The sequence below is a fragment of the Rhinoraja longicauda genome, chromosome 15 (assembly GCF_053455715.1).
Source record: "Rhinoraja longicauda isolate Sanriku21f chromosome 15, sRhiLon1.1, whole genome shotgun sequence".
Classification (NCBI taxonomy): domain Eukaryota; kingdom Metazoa; phylum Chordata; class Chondrichthyes; order Rajiformes; family Arhynchobatidae; genus Rhinoraja; species Rhinoraja longicauda.
In genome coordinates, this window is record NC_135967.1 from 12,293,656 (window position 1) to 12,313,037 (window position 19,382).

Genomic DNA, 19,382 nt, shown 5'->3' on the forward strand with positions numbered 1-19,382 from the left:
TCCTTCCATTGATACCATCTACAAGACCACCAGCATAATCAAGGATGAGGCTCATCCCCTCTTCTCCCCTCTCCCATCAGGCAAGAGGTACAGAAGTGTGAAACCGCATACCTTCAAATTCAGGGACAGTTTCTTCCCAACTGGCATCAGCCAACTGAACCATTATATCGACAACTAGACAGCAGTTCTGAGGTGCTATCCACCTCATCGGAGACCCTCGGACTATCTTAAATCAGACTTTATTAGACTTTTTCTTGCACGAACCGTTATTCCCTTTACCCTGTATCTGTATACTGTGGATGGTTTGATTGTAATCATATATAGTCTTTCTGCTGACTGGTTAGCACGCAATAAAAAAGCTTTTCAATGTACCTCGTTACACGTGAAAAGAAACAACTAAAAACGTGCAATCTCCATGCAGACAGCAGCCGAGACCAGGATTGAACTCAGGTGTTTGGGGCTGTGAATCAATTAGGCTTTGCAAATGTTGGCAAGAATCTGATGATCTGGTTATCCCTTGCCTGACTGAACTCAGAACAGTGTTCTGAGTTTCGGTCGAGCCGAAATGTCACCCATTCCTTCGCTCCAGAGATGCTGCCTGTCCCGCTGAGTTACTCCAGCTTTTTGTGGCTACCTTTGATTTAAACCAGGATCTGCAGATACTGGTTTACACTGAAGATAGACACGAAATGCTGGAGTAACTCAGGGGGCCAGGCAGCATCTCTGGAGAAAAAGAATAGGTGACGTTTCGGATCGAGACCCTTCTTCAAACTGGAACAGAACTGGAACTCAGAACAGGGTGTTTGATATACAAACAAAATGGTGAATGAGTGCGTGGGGAGCGGATGAAAAAGTGGGATAACATAGAGGTAATCGATGGGTAATCGATGGTCGGCGTGGACTTGATGGGCCAAAAGGCCTGTTTCCATGCTGTATCCCTAAACTAAACAGTTAATATCCAGCATAATACACAACACCATATCATTCCATTCTAAAGGTATGCAACTGAAAATTCTGAGAGGAAACTTGTATTTAATCTTGCATGTCACCCTGGAAATATCACCAAACAAAGAAACCTTTCAAATGTTACATAAACAAATAAACCGGGCAGAATTCCTCACAGCTGGATGCAGGTCTCAGGAGTTACTTTTTACACCGTATTTAGCAGCTTAAAATGCCTACTCACATCTACTCCAAAACTTAAAGCATGAGGTATTTTTAAACTGGATCGGTTTAGATTTGCATTACATTTAGCATTACATTGTTCTTCGGAAATGTCAAGAATATTACTTCATTTAAAAATAATATAATGAGTTTGTAAGATGTACAGTTTATCCATATGGAACTGTGACTAATAATTAGTCATGTGTAATTGCCGGTTCGTTAATTTCACTTTTTTTTTCAATGGAAAATCATTATTTTAGCTGAAAATCATCTAATCTCGCAATCAAACTTTTAGCAGTTAACGGACAGAGAGTTATGCAGAGAAGGGAGGTGGGGGGCGGCAGTCTGGCGGTGAAAGACTGGCTGCCTCATTTTAAAAGCGGTCATAGTTTCAGAAAATAGCCTCAGTCTTTTGAGGGTGAAATGAGAAGAAATATATTAGCTCATATACAGTGCATTCAGAAAGTATTCAGACCCCTTCACTTTTTCCACATTTTGCTACGTTACAGCCTTATTTAAAAATGGATTCAATTCATTTTTTTAATCAAAAATTTCTAAACACCTGTTTTCACTTTTTTATTATGGGGTATTGTGTGTAGATTGATGATAAAAAAATGAATTTAATCCATTTTAAAATAAGGCAAAATGTGGAAAATTTGAAGGGGTCTGAATACTTTCTGAATGCACTGTAAGCTCACGTAAAAGACGTTGGATGCTTAAGTATTGGAAATGTGTTTGAGACTGATAGAATTTTTTGGAGTCTGAGGGAATCAAGAGAGATATGAATCGAGTTGATTTGGAAGTTCACGATCTTGAAGAGTTTAGCTGTAGCCCTCACCCAAGGGCTTTTGTGACCTATTCCTTCTTCCATTTCGTACACACCTACAATGAGGCAGCACACTGAGTTATCCAACACCACTTTATTCCATGTGTCGCACCCTCCTTCCCCACTCTCTTATCTTCTGCTCTTGGACTCCTCGTGACCTCTCACGAGCCTCAGGTTATGTACTGTGTGTGGCCCACCACCAGGGGCCGCTACAATGGCTCTTTTGTTGGTGAAATCTAGGTTGAATTTGCCACCTATTTTTCTTTGTCATGAGAATATTAGGGCATTGCAGTAGCACAGCTGATGGAGCTGTTGGTTCACCGTGCCAGGGGCCCAGGTTCATTCCTGACACCCGGTGCTGACTATGTGGAGTTTGCCTGTTCTTCCTGCGACCACTTGGGTTTCAATAGACAATAGACAATAGGTGCAGGAGTAGGCCATTCAGCCCTTCGAGCCAGCACCGCCATTCAATGCGATCATGGCTGATCACTCTCAATCAGTACCCCGTTCCTGCCTTCTCCCCATACCCCCTCACTCCGCTATCCTTAAGAGCTCTATCCAGCTCTCTCTTGTTCCTCCCACATCCTGAAGGCGAGTGGGTTTGTGGGTCTGTTGGCCTCTGTAAGTTACCCCTAATGTGTAGGAAGTTGATCAGCATGTGTGGGGGGAAGTTAAAAAAGTGGGATTAAAATAGGAATAGTTCAGATGGTTGATGGTCGGCATGGCCCCAATGGGCCAAAGGGCCTGTTCTCATGTTGTACGACTCTATGACAAAGAACATCAGAAATCCTAGCTACTCCGATTGCAAACAACACGATCTGAACTGGCTGAGAAACAGTTCCAGCACTGAGGTTTATTAGAAAATGTATCCAAATCCTAGTTACTGGAGATCTGAAATAAAAACAGGAAATGTTGGGAATACTCAGCAAGTCAAGCAGCATCCATGGAGAAACAGAGTCAATGGTTCAGATTGATGACCTTTAGACTTCAGAGATACAGCATGGAAAAAGGGCCTTCGGCCCATCGAGTCCGCGCCGTTCAGCAATCATCCCGTATACTTGCACTACCTTGCACACCAGAAACAATTTACATTTACAGAAGCTAATTAACCTACAAACCACCTTCTCCAAACAATTCTTTGGAATGGAGGAGGAAATCGGAGCACCCGGAGAAAATCCAAGCTTCATACAGACAGCACCTATAGTCAGGATAGACTAAAGCCTAAAGCATCTGCAATTCCTTGTTTCCTCCACATTGACCTCTCCGTCCTGAGCCTCATCCATAGCCAGAGTGAGGCCACACGCAAACTGGAGGATCAGCTCCTTATATTTTGCTTCGGCAGTCTACCACCCAACTTTATGGACATTGGCTTTTCTAATTTTCGGTATCTAGCGAACCCAACTCTCCCCACCCACCCATATTTCCTCCTCCTTTCCCTGTTCCCCACGAGGAGATACACCTATTCCTTCCCATATTCCACTCTCCTCGTCCCTCTTCTCCCTGTCCCCTTCCACCTATATCCCTTCTTCTGGCTTCATATTTCATATTTCACATCTCACATTACTTCACAGCCTTTTATCTTCATTTCATTTCTGGCCCTTGTCCACCCATCTACAGATCAACCTCTCCTCACTTGTATCCACCTATCACTTGCTAGGCTTTGTCCCACCCTTATCTCGCTTCCAGATTTCTGCTCCCCACCACAATCAGTCTGAAGAGAGGTCTTGACCGAAAACATCACCTCTCCGTGACCTCCAGAGATGTTGCCTGACCCGCTGTTTTGGTTTATAAACCAGCATCTGCAGTTGCTGGACAATTTTGATGTCATATCAATATCATGATTTTTGGTGTTGGGGGGCGGGGAATTCTTCAGTTATGACTAACAACAGCATTTGTTTAACCCCTGAAATAAGAGAGCATTCCTGGATAGTCTATCACTTTAAACACAGAAACACATTCAGGTTTGCAAAAAAACCAGAAACATAACAAGAAAAACAGTTCTGTGAATACAGATTGTCAATACGAGTTGAAAAATATTGTGTGTACCTCGATATCAATTTCAGTTTTAACCTGTTCTCTTGTTTAGAATGAATGAAATGCTAAATCCCGACTAAAAATAAAGTCAGTTAATTACAGTGCACTTTTCATCATGTATTATAAACTGTAGTTGTTTTATCGTTAAAATAAGATTTAAATGGAGTTAAATATACCGTTCAAGACCAACTATGCATGTTTCTCTTTGAGTGCAATTGACAGGATTGGGGTTTGGAGTTATTAAGAGTAAAAATTTAGTTTTAGTTTTAGACACAGCATGAAACAGTCCCTTCAGCCTACTGAGTCCACACCCACCATCGATCACCAGTCAACACTAGTTCTACGTTATCCCAGTTTCTTATCAACTCTGTACACACTAGGGGCAATTTCCAGAGGGCCAGTTAACCTACAAACCTGCACGTTTAGAGACACAGCATGGAAACAGGCCCTTTAGCCCATCGATCACCTGTCCACACCAGTTCTATGTTGTCCTATTTTCTCATACACTCCCTACACACTAGGGGCAATTTTTTTTACCGAGGCAAATTAACCTAAAAAACCCACACATCTTTGGGATGTGGGAGGAAACCGGAGCACCCGGAGAAAACCCACACGGTCACAGGTTGAACGTGCAAACTCCGCACAGACAGCACCTGGGGTCAGGACTGAACGCGGATCTCCGGCACGATGTGGCAGCAGCTCTACCAGCTGCGCCATCGTGCCGCTCTAATGTACAGTGGATAGGTTTGACAAAGAGCTTCCAGTGTTTTGACTTTTTGATTTGCAAACACTGGCGGAGAGAGTATTCTTACATTAGCTGGCTTGGCAAAGAACTTGTGTCGTCGAGGGTTAATGGCAATCTTGTGCTTGGCCGCAGAGTGGTCGAGGCAAGTGAGTGAACTAGGCGGAGAGCTGAAGCCAACAGGAAGCGAGTCAGAGGTGGTTGCCATGGGAACCAGTGGCGAGAGGGGTCTGGATGAAGCAATCGAGAATATCTGTAAAAGAAAAAAAGTAGACAACAGTTTGGATTACCATAATAACAGATCATTCTAATGCACACCCCTCATGCCAAATGTCACAGAAAAAGATATTTATCCCTTTTGTCCAGTCATCTTGATTCACTTATCCACATGCACTTCCCAGCGTGTTCCCTGGGTGTGTTCGAAGGAAACTACCCTTTGGTGTAGGAAGGAACTGCAGATGCTGGTTTACACCGAAGATAGGCACAAAGTGCTGGAGTAACTCAGCGGGTCAGGCAGCATCTCCCAAAGGAATAGGTGACGTTTCAGGTCCAGACTGCCTGACCCACTGAGTTTGGATTGAACCCGGGTCTCTGGCGCTGCAAGGCAGAAATCCTACCGCTGGGCCACCGTGCCGCCCTTTCTGATTTTATTCCAGGTTAATAAGCAAAAGTAATAATTAAATATGGATTATTTTCGCAAAGAAACGACAGTGACAAACTGGCCAAATTACAGTACCTGCCGTCATGCCTTTAAGTTGAACTAAAAGCAGTATCAGGCCCTCAGAAATTGGAATTGTCTATATTCTGCCATTAGGTATCATCACCAAAGAGAACGGATAAATATTTACCATTTCTTCATCTTCACTTTCGGTTCCGCCTAAACTTAAAGAGTTCTGTCGCTTAACAGGGGCAGCGGACTGTGGGATAGAAACACAAAGAGGGTCAGTGAAGGGAAAAGGTTGGTTTATGTTCATTTGACATATGCCTGAAACTGTAGTAAACTACAGGCCTGAACCAGTGGAGGATGTTCCGCATGGAAAAATGCACAAAAGTCATCAATTGGAATAGCTTTTGATTAAACGATACAGCATCGAAACAGGCCCTTCGGCCCTCTGAGTCCATGCCAACCATCGATCACCCATTCACACAAGCTTTATGTTATCCCATTTTCGCATCCACTCTCCGCACATTAAAGGCACTTTACAGAGGCCAATCAATCTACAAACCTATACATCTTTAGGATGTGGGAGGAAACCCATGCAGTCGCAGGGAGAACCTGCAAACTCCACACAGACAGCACTGGAGATCAGGATCAAACCCAATGTCTGGCGCTATGAGGCAGCAGCTCTACCCGCTACTCTCCCCCCTTGTAGATGTATGCAAAACAAAACTTTTCACTGTAACTTGGTATACGTGACAATAATAAATCTAAATCTTACAAAACTTTCCCTGCAAACTTTCAGATGTAGAGGTCCACACACAAAGTCATGAATTGTTACTCCTGAGGGAGTTAGGCTTTTCAACCTGGAAATTCTTCCAAACTTCATAAGCCCATAAATAATTGGAGACTCTGGGACAATGCAGCGCAAGGTTTATAAAGGTAGTTTCTACATAGCCTGTCCACTGTGGCACTGGATGAATGACTACAGCAATGCAATGAAGCAAGCAGTTAAGATTAGCCTTGGCAGACACACCCCACCACCTCAGGCCCTCTCCATTAACAATGACATCTGGTGTACCTTTGGGGTTGAACACCTCAAAACTGCATGAAGAGACGATATTTCTAGGGGGCTTCTAGGCAGTCCGTCGTCCTCGGAAACCGTGCCTGGATCCTCAGTCTTTCGGGAAGTGATCAACACACTCGGCGAAGGCAGATGTATGTCCTGTTCCAGCTGTAACTGAGAGAAGAAACTATTTATCAGTCATAGAGGCATACGGCACAGAAACAGGCCCTATCGCCCAACTCATCCATGCTGACCAAGATGCCCCATTTAAACTAGTCTCATTTGGCTGCAAGATAATGAGGATTATGGTGATGGAAGTGGCAGAGTTACTGCCTTACAATGCCAGAGACCCGGGTTCGATCCTGACTATGGGTGCTGTCTGTACGGAGTTTGTACATTCTCCCTGTGACCGTGTAGGTTTATTCTAGGTGCTCAGGTTTTTCCTTCCACATTCCAAAGACGTGCATGTTTGTAGGTTAATTGGCTTCTGTAAAATTATTCTTAGTGTGTAGGATAGAACTAGTGTACGGAGTGGTCGCTGGTCGGCACGGACTCGGTGGGCCGAAGTGCCTGTTTTCATGCTGTATCTCTAAAAACTAAAAATAAGCGGCCGTGTGACCTTCATTTTCCTCTGACCATGCACACCTGACTGTAGGAACCTGTTCACCTCACTCACCTGCAACGCTTTCACTCTGCCGGCAGTATGTTCCTGGGAAGTCCCTCCGATCGGCACAGCCTCAGAGACAGATAATTCAGGGATGAAAATACTGTCATGCGAAAAAGCTCTGCTTCCAATGTTACTTTGGGTGCTGAAATTAAAAAAATATGAATGAATGTAATGTGACAGATTACTAGATAGTACTTCTGAGGAAAGAAAAATAAAACTGTTTGATGAACTTGCAACTTTGTCAGCTACAGACTCTTGTGTACTGTCCAGTCTAGGTGAGGTCAGCTGTATCATTTTACCGGGTTGCGTTCAAAACAAAGCATTCCACTGCACCTAGGTACATGTGACAATAAAGTATCATTGAATCAAACTTTAGTTATTATTTTCCTTAATTGCTCATTTTGTACACATTAGCACGAGTATGTCTTAAAGGCAGGAAGTTTAACATTTTTATCTTATGTCTAAAGTTGGGCAGAAAGTTGGGCAAAGGACAGGGGGAACATGCAAACTCCACACAGGCAGGTCAGGATCGAACCCAGGTCTCTGGTACTTACTGCTGTACCTCTAAACACTAACTCTAAATTTGCTTCATCAGATGAACATGAACCAGTACAGGACAGGAAGTGTCACCTCTAACCAAGAAGGTTATGAATTCATTTATTCACAAAATGCTGGAGTAACTCAGCAGGTCAGGCAGCATCTTGGGAGAGAAGGAATGGGTGACGTTTCGGGTCGAGACCCTTCTTCAGACTGATGTCAGGGGGGCGGGACAAGGAAGGATATAGGTGGAGACAGGAAGATAGAGGGGGAACTGGGAAGGAGGAGGGGAAGAGAGGGACAGAGGAGCTATCTAAAGTTGGAGAAGTCGATGTTCATACCACCGGGCTGCAAACTGCCCAGGCGAAATATGAGGTGCTGCTCCTCCAACTTCCGGTGGGCCTCACTATGGCACTGGAGGAGGCCCATGACAGAAAGGTCAGACTGGGAATGGGAGGAGGAGTTAAAGTGCTCGGTCCATTAATTCAGCCCAGGGGAGTTAAAGTGCTCGGAATTCAGCCCATTACGGAGATCCGCTCACACTATCGCGCTCTGTCTCCAGTACGGTGATATAGGAACGATGCCTTTTGGATGAGATGTTAAATTAAGACCCTGTCTGCTGGATCAAGAGAATTTTTTCGAAGGAAAATAAAAAAATGAAGATCCATAAAAATGTTTTTGAAATATTCAGCAGTTCAAGCAGCACCCCTGGCGAGTGTTTCTGAACTGACGTTTCAGGTTGAGTAGTTAATGCAGAAAAGTGTCACTGAGGTAAAACAAATCAGCTGTCATTGAATGGTAGTGCAGGCAGGACAGGCCACATAGTCTACTCTTGCTGAAGAAGGATCACAACCTGACACATCACCTGGGCCCACAGACCCACTGAGTTGCTCCAGCACTTTGTGTTTGGCTCAAGATTCCAGCATCTGCAGTTTCTTGTGTCTTTAGTTTAACTGTTTAGAGTTTAGACTTTAGAGATACAGCATAGAAACAGGCCCTTCGGCCCACTGGGTCCGCACTGACCAGTGTTCAACCCATACACTGACACTATCCAACACACGAGGGACAATTTACAGTTTTACCAAAGCCAATTAACCTACACCTCACTTGCACCTCCTCCAACCTCATCTACTGTATCCGCTTTTCCAGGTGTCAACGTCTGTACATCGGTGAGACCAAGTGCAGGCTCGGCGATCGTTTTGCTGAACACCTCCGCTCAGTCCGTCTTAACCTACCTGATCTACCGGTTGCTCAGCACTTTACCTCCCCTCCCATTCCCAATCTGACCTTTCTGTCCTGGGCCTCCTCCATTGTCAGAGTGAGAGCCAGTGCAAATTGGAGGAACAACACCTCATATTTCACTTGGGCAGCTTACACCCCAGCGGTATGAACATTAACTTCTCTAACTTTAAATAGCCATTGATTTCCCTCTCTCTCCATTCCCTCCACCCTCCCAGTTCTCCCACCAGTCTTACTGTCTCCGACTACATTCTATCTTTGTCCCGCCCACTCCCCTGACATTAGTCTGAAGAACAGTCTTGACCCGAAACGCCGCCCATTCCTTCTCTCCAGAGATGCTGCCTGTCCCGCTGAATTACTCCAGCATTTTGTGTCTACCTTCAACCTACAAATGTGTACGTCTTCAGAGTGTGGGTGGAAATTGGAGTACCCCAAGAAAACGCATGTGGTCACAGGGAGAAGGTACAGACTCCGCACAGATAGAATCCATAGTCAGGATCGAACCCGGGTCTCTAGCGCTGTAAGGCAGCAACTCTACCTCTGCAGCTTCTGTTGCTTCTATTCACTGTGCAATTTTATCAATGGTAGAATTGTCCTTGACAGCCTTGAGCAATTTGTATCCCTAGAACTATTTTACTGCTTCTCCAACGTCCCAACATCTCAGTAATGACTTTATCCCTTGTAATATTTGAACTCCTCAATTAAATCATCCCTCAGCTCTCAGAGAAAGTCTGGACATTTAGTTTAGTGACACATTATGGAAACACCGACCATTGATCACCCTTTCACACTAGTTTTATGTTATCCCACTTACCCATCCACTCCCTGCGCATTAAGGACAATTTACAGGCAATTAACCGACAAACACGCTCATCTTTGGAAAGTGGGAGGAAAACCGGAGCAGCTGAAGGAAATACATGCGGTCACAGAGAGAACATGCAAACTCCGCACAGACAGCAGCCAAGGTCAGGATCGAACACGGATCACTGGTGCTGTGAGGCAGTGGCTCTACCAACTATGCCAATGTGTCGTCCCAGGTCGGGAAACCAGTCACAGTCTCTCAAGTCCATCCATTATTGAAGTCTTTTATAGTTAACGATCACTGAATTAAATCTTTTCTGCTCCTTTTCTTTCTATAGTGTAGCATCTGGAATTGATTCTACTCAGATTCTGTTCAAATCCCACATGCATGTTTAAACTGTCCTGTCACTGTCATGGATGTATGCAGATACACACCCTGGTCTCTACATTCCTGCCAACCCTTTAGAATGTCACCCTGTATGCAATTTAGTTTAGACATACAGCGCAGAAACATTCCCTTTGGCCCACCGAGTCCGTATTGACCAGTGATCCCTGCATACTAACATTATCCCACACACACTCGGGACAATCTACAGTTAGACAAAGCCAATTAGCCTACAAACCTGTACGTCTTTGGAGTGTGGGAGGAAACCGGAGCTTCCTGGAGAAAACCCGCGCTGGTCACGGGGAGAACGTACAAACTCCTTAAAGACAGCACCCATAGCCAGGATCGAACCTGGGTCCCTGGCGCTGTAAGGCAGCAACTCTATACTGGGTATGCAGTTCCAGCAACGTGATTTTATTAAATTTAATATAGATTTAAGAGATACTTGTATGAGCCATCAAATTAAGAGGAAGCCATATTCTGAGTGCATAATTATTCTCTAGACCACTCAACGTGACCATTGAAATGGCATTTGTGACATACATATTGATATATCAGATCAATAAACTGCAGCTCCTACCATTTCATGCTGATGCAGCCATTAACAGATCATTGCACTGTAGTTAAATGTCCCAATTCCATTGATTAGTAGTATATAAAAAGCATTGAGGGTTCTGTGACACTCTTTCATTTTATCACTGCTACAAGTAAAGAAATGTGAATGCTGTTTTTTTGTAATCATAACTCAAGAAGCTTACAATGCTCATTGGGAAAGCACAGCTGCTGCCTTATAGTTCAGTTTGGTTTATTGTCACGTGTGCCGAGGTACAGTGAAAAGCTTTTGTTGTGTGCTAACCAGCCAGCAGAAAGACAATACGTGATTACAATCGAGCCATTCACAGTGGACAGATACATGATAAAGGAATCTATATTATCAGGGCGGCACGGTAGCGCAGCGGTAGAGTTGCTGCTTTACAGCGAATGCAGCGCCGGAGACTCAGGTTCGATCCTGACTACGGGTGCTGTACTGTAAGGAGTTTGTACGTTCTCCCCGTGGGTTTTCTCCGAGATCTTCGGTTTCCTCCCACACTCCAAAGACGTACAGGTATGTAGGTTAATTGGCTGGGTAAATGTAAAAAATTGTCCCTAGTGGGTGTAGGATAGTGTTAATGTACGGGGATCGCTGGGCGGCACGGACTTGGAGGGCCGAAAAGGCCTGTTTCCGGCTGTGTATATATATGATGATGATATGATCACATAGCGCCAGGAACCCGGGATCCATCCAGGCATCTGGTGCTGTCTCTACGGTGTGGAAACTGGTGTGAGTGGGTGGCCGATGGTCAGCATGGACTCGGTAGGTCGAAGGGCCTGTTTCCATGCTGTATCTCTAAAAACAAAAAAAAACTAAAACAAAAACCCCGCTCACTGCACATATTTCTCTTCTATACGTCCCCCACTTCACCCAAAATGGAAGCTGAAGATGTGGCTTAGCCCTTGTGTCCCTCTGGAAGTGTTTGACCCATTGGGCTGACATCTCTTACCCTGGAGATAAAGGATGGGTGAATGAAGTCCCGACCCGAAACGTCACCCATCCTTTATCTCCAGAGATGCTGCCTGACCCGCTGAGTTACTCCGGCACTTTGTGTCTATCTTCGGTATAGACCGGCATCTGCAGTCCCTTCTTCCACACCTCTTACTTACCCTGTCTCAATGTGGGGCTGGGCTTCAGAAGGTTGGGCGGTGCTGACATCAGTGCTCGACAGGCTCGGTTTCAGGCTGCTCTCTCCTTTCGCCGTTTCGGTGACTTTCCTTTTCTTCTTGGCAAAAAAGTTTTTGAAAGTTTTAAACTTTGATTTCTTCTTCCCTGTTAAAGACAAAATGAAAGCCCAGGGATCACAAGATATTCAGGTCGGAAGGCTAAGCTTATAACAGAATTACGGAAAGATTACCTTCAAATTCAGGGACCGTCTCTTCCCCGCTGTTATCAGACAAATGAACCATCCTATCGCCAACCATGGCCGGCACAGTGGCGCAGCGATAAAGTTGCTGCCTTACTGCACCAGAGACCCAGGTTCAAGCCTGACTATGGGTGATGTCTGTACTAGTTCTCCCTGTGACCGCGTGGGTTTTCCCCGGGTGCTCCGGTTTCCTCCCACACTCCAAAGAAGTGCAGGTTTGTAGTTAATTGACCTGAAATTGTCCCTAGTGTGTAGGATAGAACTAGTGTACGGGTAATGTGTAAGAAGGCACTGCAGATGTTGGTTTAAACCGAAGATAGACACAAAAAAACTGTAGTAACCCAGAGGGAACAGGCAGCCTCTCGAAGGGTCTCGACCCAAAGCGTCACCCATTCCTTCACTCCAGAGATGCTGCCTGTCCCGCTGAGTTACTACAACTTTTTGTGTCTATCTTTAGTTTATGGGTGATGCTGGTTGGCGCAGACTCGGTGGGCCAAAGGACCGGTTTCCGCGCAGTACCTCTAAACTAAACTAAACCAAACTAGAGAGTGGACCTGAAGCCAGCATTAAATCTGCACACCCACAGAGTCTGAAGAAGGGTCCCGACCCGTAACAGGGAGCACAGTGGGAGGAACCCGGAGCACCCAGAGAAAACCCACATGGTCACAGAGAAGACATACAAACTCTGTACAGACAGCACCCGTAGTCAGGATTGTACCCGGATCTCTGGCGCTGTAAGGCAGCAACTCTTCAGCAGCTCCATTGAGCCGCCCCAATAATCTCCAGCAACACTATTTAATTAAACCTGGTTTCGATTCCTGGAATATCCATTACGAAGGAAATAAAGGAGCAGTTTACAGTGACTTCTCTTTTACTTTTAATGTATAGATCCTGAGGTGGCCAGAGATACACTGACAGTCTACATCTGATCCACATGAGGAGATATTTAGACAGGTGACCAGTACCTTGTTCAAGGCGGTAGATTGTAGGGAGTGTTTATACAGGAGGAAGGTAGAGTTGTGTAGGGGATGGAATTCAAAGCTCGGTGCCTTAACACCGGGGACTGTATTCGCAGAATCAATATAAATGCAGACTATTTGGGTAGAAACCAGAGTGCATGTGGCTTTCCTTGTGAACAGTTCAACTACACAGATTATTATTGAAGATAAAAAAGCCTAAATACCAGAACCGTTCTTTGGGAGTGAAAGTGACAGAGAGGTGAAGGCTGATGAAGATATTTGTAAAAGAGATGAAAGCCTGATCCACACATCTGCTTTCCAAAACGCTGATTTATGTTGGCAGCTGCAAGCTCTCAATGCTGAAGAACTGTGGGAGGGGAGGCACTGAAGGGGGCGTGAGGTTATATGTATCTCTGTGATGTAGGAGCCGGTCTCGGCACTCAGAGAATGGGGAACAGATATCCAACCTTGTGGAGTTCATAAATCACCGCCAAGATCTCCGAGATTGGGAACAGGAATTTGGTCTCGTGGAATTTATGTGAGGAAAAGTCAAATAGGGCATAGAACAGGGTAACAAGGAACTGCAGATGCTGGTTTACAAAAAAAAGGCAACAAAATGCTGGAGTTACGCTTCGAACAGTAGAGCACAGGAACAGGCCCTTCGGCCACAAATTCTGTGCCAAGCACGATGCCAAGATGAACTAGTCTCCTCTGCCTGCACATAGACAATAGACAATAGGTGCAGGAGGAGGCCATTCGGCCCTTCGAGCCAGCACCGCCATTCAATGTGATCATGGCTGATCATTCTCAATCAGTACCCCGTTCCTGCCTTCTCTCCATATCCTGCAATTTCCTGCGTATCCATGTGCCTGTCCAAAAGTCTTTTAAATGCCACTATCATACCTGCTTCATCCACTACCTCCAGTAGCATGTTCCAGGCACTCACACCCTCGGGTGTAAGAAACCCTGTCCCGCCCATCTCCTTAAACTTTGCTCCTCTCACCTTAAAGCCATGTCCTCTAGTATTTGATTTTTCCAACCTGGGAAAAAAGATTTTGACGGCCGTCCCTATCTCTGCCTCTCATGATTTTATGCACTTCAACCAGGTCTCCCCGCAACCTCCGATGTTCCGGAGAAAACAATCCAAGTTGGTCCAATCTCTCCTTTTAGCTAATGCCCTGTAATCCAAGCAGCATTCTGGTAAACCTCATTCTGCACCCACACCAAAGCCTCCACATCCTTCCTATAATGGGGCAACCAGAACTGCATGCAATACTCCAAATGTAGCCTAACCAAAGTCCTATAAAGCTGCTGTAGATGGGCTATTGCATGCTAGCCAATCGTAGTGCTTGTTAATAGTAGTCCCGCCTAGTATGTGCTTTATAATATTAAGAACTCGCCTACGTCAGGCAGTAGATGTAGCAGCTCGGAGACTTAAGCACTTTATTACAGCTGCATCATTGGATTGGAGCCCGAGATCCCTCTGTACTTCACTGCTGTTAAAGTTCTTGCCATTAACTGCATACTTTCCCCTTACATTCAACCTCCCAAAGTGCAACACTTTACATGCGATAGGGAATGAAAATTTGCTCTTATAAGTTAATATGTTATAGGTGCAGAATTAGACCATTCGGCCCATCAAGTCTACCCCGCCATTCAATCATAGCTGATCTATTTTTCCCTCTGAATCCCATTCTCCTGCTTGCTCCCCTTAACCCTTGACATCCTTAGTAATCAAGAACCTGTCTATCTCTTGGAGATTGATAGATTCTTGATTAGTACAGGTTTGTAGGTTAATTGGTTTCTGTAAATTGTCCCTAGTGTGCATGATATTATTAGTGTAAGGGGTGATCGTTGGTTGATGCGGACTTGGTGGGTTGAAGGGCCTGTTTCACACTGCATGTCTAAAGTCTAAAGTATCACACTGCAAGAGACAGGTTGATCTGAGAGGTGTAGAAATTCATCAGAGGCAGAGATAATGTGAACGCTCATCATTTTTTATCCCACGCACAGGAGTCCAGACCAAGGAGACACAGGTTTAAGGTGAGAGAGAAAAGATTTTAAAGAGATTTGAGTGGCAATGTCTCCACACACAAGGGGAAACAAGCTGCCGGGGGACGCTAAAAACAAGGAATGGCAGGAAAAAAGACACAAAGTGCTGGAGTAACTCAGCGAGTCAGGCAGCATCTCTGATGTACATGGATGGGTGATGCTTTGGGTCAGGACCTTTCTTCAGATTGATCGTGGTGGGGTGGGGGAGAAAGCTGGAAGAGGAGGGGCAGGACGAATTCTGGCAGGTAACGTGGTTGGCATGGACAAGTTGGGTGGTAGGGCTTGTCTCCACGACTCACACTCAGAGATCTACAGCAAAAGCCACGGCTTCAAATTGAATCTGAGCTACACCAGTGAGACGAGTTATTTGCCTTCATTGTAATGATTGTTGTTTGGATCAATCCTACCAGTTTACAGCAGTCAAATACTCCAAATAAGCCAAAAGAAACGTCAGATTTCGACAGTCCAAGACAAAACGAGTTGAGTGGTTCTAGTCTTAATTCTATTGATGTGTATGTAGGCACTATTAACAATGCTCTCTAAAAGCACAGAAGTATACAACAGATGGATAGACATTGGTGTACTGAGCAACTGCCCTTTATGTAATGTTAAAAGCTGTCATTTGTAAATGTCATTTGTATGGCCTCCAATTTCCTTTCAAGATATTGTCCTCATTGATTTAACTCCAGCCTCGAAACACTTTGTTTGTCTTGCAATTCAATCTGCCCCATGGCACGTAAAGCTGGAAGGTGACGAGCTGCTTGAATCACATTTGGGTGGCATCTGGAAACAATCCCAAATGTTGCATAGAAGCTCCGTGCATTTACCTTGGAAAAGAGAAACGTTCCTGTAAAAGGCTGATATCGAGTTTGGACAGCATCTGTCATTGTTATTGGTAACACATTGTGAAGAAAACCATTATACCACTCAGTATATATTTTCTTCCTCTCTGTCCTAAAGATTTTTCACAGCAAAGCAGCATGACTAATTGCATTGTTTGTCACAAGCAGTTAGCTTGCAGAAACATCGAGTTGTAATAGGGCCATAAAGGTTTTATTTAGAAAAGTCCCAGCTACCAAGACATGAAAGAAGTTCTTCACAATTCAGATAAAACCAAGACAGTACGAGTATTAATTTCTCTAACTTCAAGTAGCCCTTGCACCCCCTCTCTCTCCGTCCCTCCCCCACCCTAGTCATCGTACTACATTCACTGTCGTCCTGCAGAGTTCCACTGTCTGTGTCACACGTTATCACCTTCCCCACAGCCAACAATGGACCATTGTGGGCTCCACCTTTCCTCGATCATCGTTGCTGGCTTTTTGCTTATGTTCATTAATTTGTTCTAACTACCTTTTTATATCTCTCAGTTCCCTCTTCCCTGACTCTCGGTCTGAAGAAGGGCCTCGACCCGAAACACCTCTTCCTATTCTCCAGAGATGCTGTCTGACCCGTTGTTACGTCAGCTTTTTGTGTCCATCTTCGGTGTAAACCAGCATCTGCAGTTCCTTCTAACACACTCTATTAAAAACGTTCAATTAAAATGAAATTGTTTGTCTGGGTGATTGATTTCGTCGGTGTGAGAGCTACTCAGAAGTTAACCAAGTAAGCAATACATTTGCAAGTTGATTGATTGAAAAGTACAGCATGGAAACAAGCCCTTTGACCCACCAAGTCCATGCTGAGCTTTGATCACTGTTCAGAGTAGTTCGATGCTATCCCATTTTCTCATCCATTCCCTGCACACTCGGGGCAATTTTACAGAGGCCATCTAACCTACGAACCCGCACATCTTCAGGAGGAAACCGGAGCACCCAGAGGAAACCCACGCGGTCACAGGAAGAACGTGCAAAACTCCACACAGACAACACCCGAGGACATGATCGAACCCGGGTCTCTGCCTATGTGTGGCAGCCACTCAACCAACTGAGCCACTGTGCCACCCTAAACGTATCCAGTGAAAGGATAAACGTCATTTTAATGAAAAAGGAAACTACAGATGCTGGTTCATACCAAAGATGGACACAAAATGCTGGAGTAACTCAACGGGTCAGGCGAGAAAATGGATTGGTGACATTTTGGGTCAGGACCCTTCTTCAGACTGATTGTGGTGGGGGGGGGGGGGGGGGGAGGGGGGGGAGAGAGAAAGCTCGGAGAAGGCATCTCAAGAAGGGTCCCAACCTGAAACGTCACCTTTCCATGTTCCCCAGAGATGCTGCATGATCCGCTGAGTTACTCCAGCACTTTGTATCTACCTCAGGGATAAGCTTGTTTTTGCTAAATCTCTGTCTCAGCTGAGCAGGAGGGATCCTTCTTCAGGCACATACACAAGTTTCATAGAAGCAGTACAAAACAGAAACTAGTGAGATTGAAGAGAGTGCAGGGCGGCACGGTGGCGCAGCGGTAGAGTTGCTGCCTCATAGGGCCAGAGACCTGGGTTTAATCCTGACTACAGTTGCCGTCTGTACAGAGTTTGCACGTTCTCCCTGTGACAGCGTGGGTTTTCTCCAGGTACACTGGTTTCCTCCCACATCCTAAAGACGTGCAGGTTTGTAGGTTGATTGGCTTCGATAAAGTTGGAAATTGTTCCTAGTGTGTAGTAGAGTGCTAGTGTACAAAGTGATCATTGGTCGGTGCAGACTTGATGAGCTGAGGTGCCTGTATCCAAGCTGTAAAGTCCAGTCTATCGTCTAAAATCAACCCGAAGGTCTGCAGAGATTGGGCCCCATGAGTTTAAAAGGAGCACAGGATGAACAGGGGAGCGAGTTTAAAGGGAAACAGGGCTTTGTGGGTTTAGCAGGAGAACAAAACAAGGCTCAGTTTGTTTAAAGAGAGTGGAAAATGGCCGTGGGGTGGTTAAAGTGGGTGGAGAAAACTAAGCCGAGTGAGCAGATGCTGACCATCTGGAATTCCAAACAATCCGACAACTGAGGTTGGAGTTTTACTGCAGCTTTCAAACTTCGGCAGGCTGGAGGGGGATTTACTCTGTACCTGGCTGCAGTGAAGCTGCCCGAGGATCCTCCGTGCTGACAATGGGTGGAAGGAATAGAATAAGATGCTTTCCTCAGTGCTACAATAGCCCCAACTGGAGTAACTCAGCGGGTCAGGCAGCATCTCTGGAGAAAAGGAATAGGTGACTTTTCGGGTCATAACCCTTCTTCAGTCTGAAGGGTTTCCCAGCATTTTGGGGTCTATCTTCAGTATAAACCAGCATCTGCTGTTCCTTCCTACGACTATAGCCTCACCTTGTTGAGCATCAGAAAGACTCATTTTAGCTGATGTTTCTATTGATTATCGTAATCAGGCGTATCAAAAATGATTGTGTAGAAAGGAAATGCAGGTGCTGGTTTATACCGAAAACAGGCACAAAGCGCTCAGGTAACTCAACGGTTTAGGCAGCATCTCTGGAGAAAAAGGATGGGTGTATTTCGGGTTGGGTCCCTTCTTCAGACTGAAAGTAGAGGGGAGGGAACTGGAGGTAAGAGAAGGGCAGAAAAAAGCAGGGCCGGCAACAGATGACCAAGGACGGGTGGAGCCCATAATGGTCCATTGTTGGCTGCGGAGGAGGTGACAACAAGGGGAATAGCTAGGTGTTGGAGGAACTTAATGGGTCAGGCAGCATCTGTGGAGGAAGATAATGTTCCGGTCGGACTGAGGATTGGAAATTTTGGATGAACTACATCCTTGATAGAATTTTGAGTATGATTTATGGTTTGTTCTGTATGAGGAAATGTTTCCCAGTATAAACTCGGAAGTGCCTGGCTCCCCAGTTAAGGTTAAACCCTCTCGTTCTGGAAACTCTGTTGTAGAAAATTGTGTCTCTTTATCTTGTCTACTAACTCTTTAGTAATCTTACTTAGCCTTAAGCAGCCAGCCATGCTGGAGGTACAGCTCCACCACTGATTTTCTGGCACTCTTGGTTCCACAGCCTTTCTGGATTATCCGTTTTGCCGGACCAACAGAAGACCTTCGGGAGGAGTCCAATGGTACTGGAGCAATCTGCCGAGATACCGACCCGCAAAGTTGGCCTCAGAGGTCGGCTATGGGAACGGATCTGCCGGCTCCGTCTGGGCTGAAGTTCCAGAGCCCCGGCTGCAGGGGGGCAAATTTGTCCCGTCGGTCGGCGCAGAAGTTCGACGAGGTCGAGATCGGCCGCCTCACCCGGCCCAGGCGCCACATTTTCGGGGGGGGGAAATCCGGGGGAGGGGTGGGGGATATCAAGTGCACTCTTGTAATTTTTGTCCTGATTAAAGGAGGTGCCGGACCACCAGAGCCTGCCCTGCTGTTCCGTAAGATC

The 19,382-nt window shown here is 45.5% G+C and overlaps 1 protein-coding gene across 2 annotated transcripts in view; it reads right to left on the bottom strand.

The window, feature by feature from the left end:
* The window catches only part of LOC144600527 (uncharacterized), a 70,296-nt gene that overhangs the window by 13,096 nt on the left and 37,818 nt on the right, over positions 1-19,382 (bottom strand). For both annotated transcript variants that reach the window (XM_078412199.1, XM_078412198.1), the window contains exons 3-7: positions 11,821-11,983; positions 7,167-7,299; positions 6,506-6,664; positions 5,615-5,683; positions 4,837-5,019 (exon numbers count right to left, since the gene is read on the bottom strand). In XM_078412199.1, the coding sequence (XP_078268325.1) occupies positions 4,837-5,019; positions 5,615-5,683; positions 6,506-6,664; positions 7,167-7,299; positions 11,821-11,983 (707 nt within the window). The remainder of the gene's footprint in view (positions 1-4,836; positions 5,020-5,614; positions 5,684-6,505; positions 6,665-7,166; positions 7,300-11,820; positions 11,984-19,382) is intronic.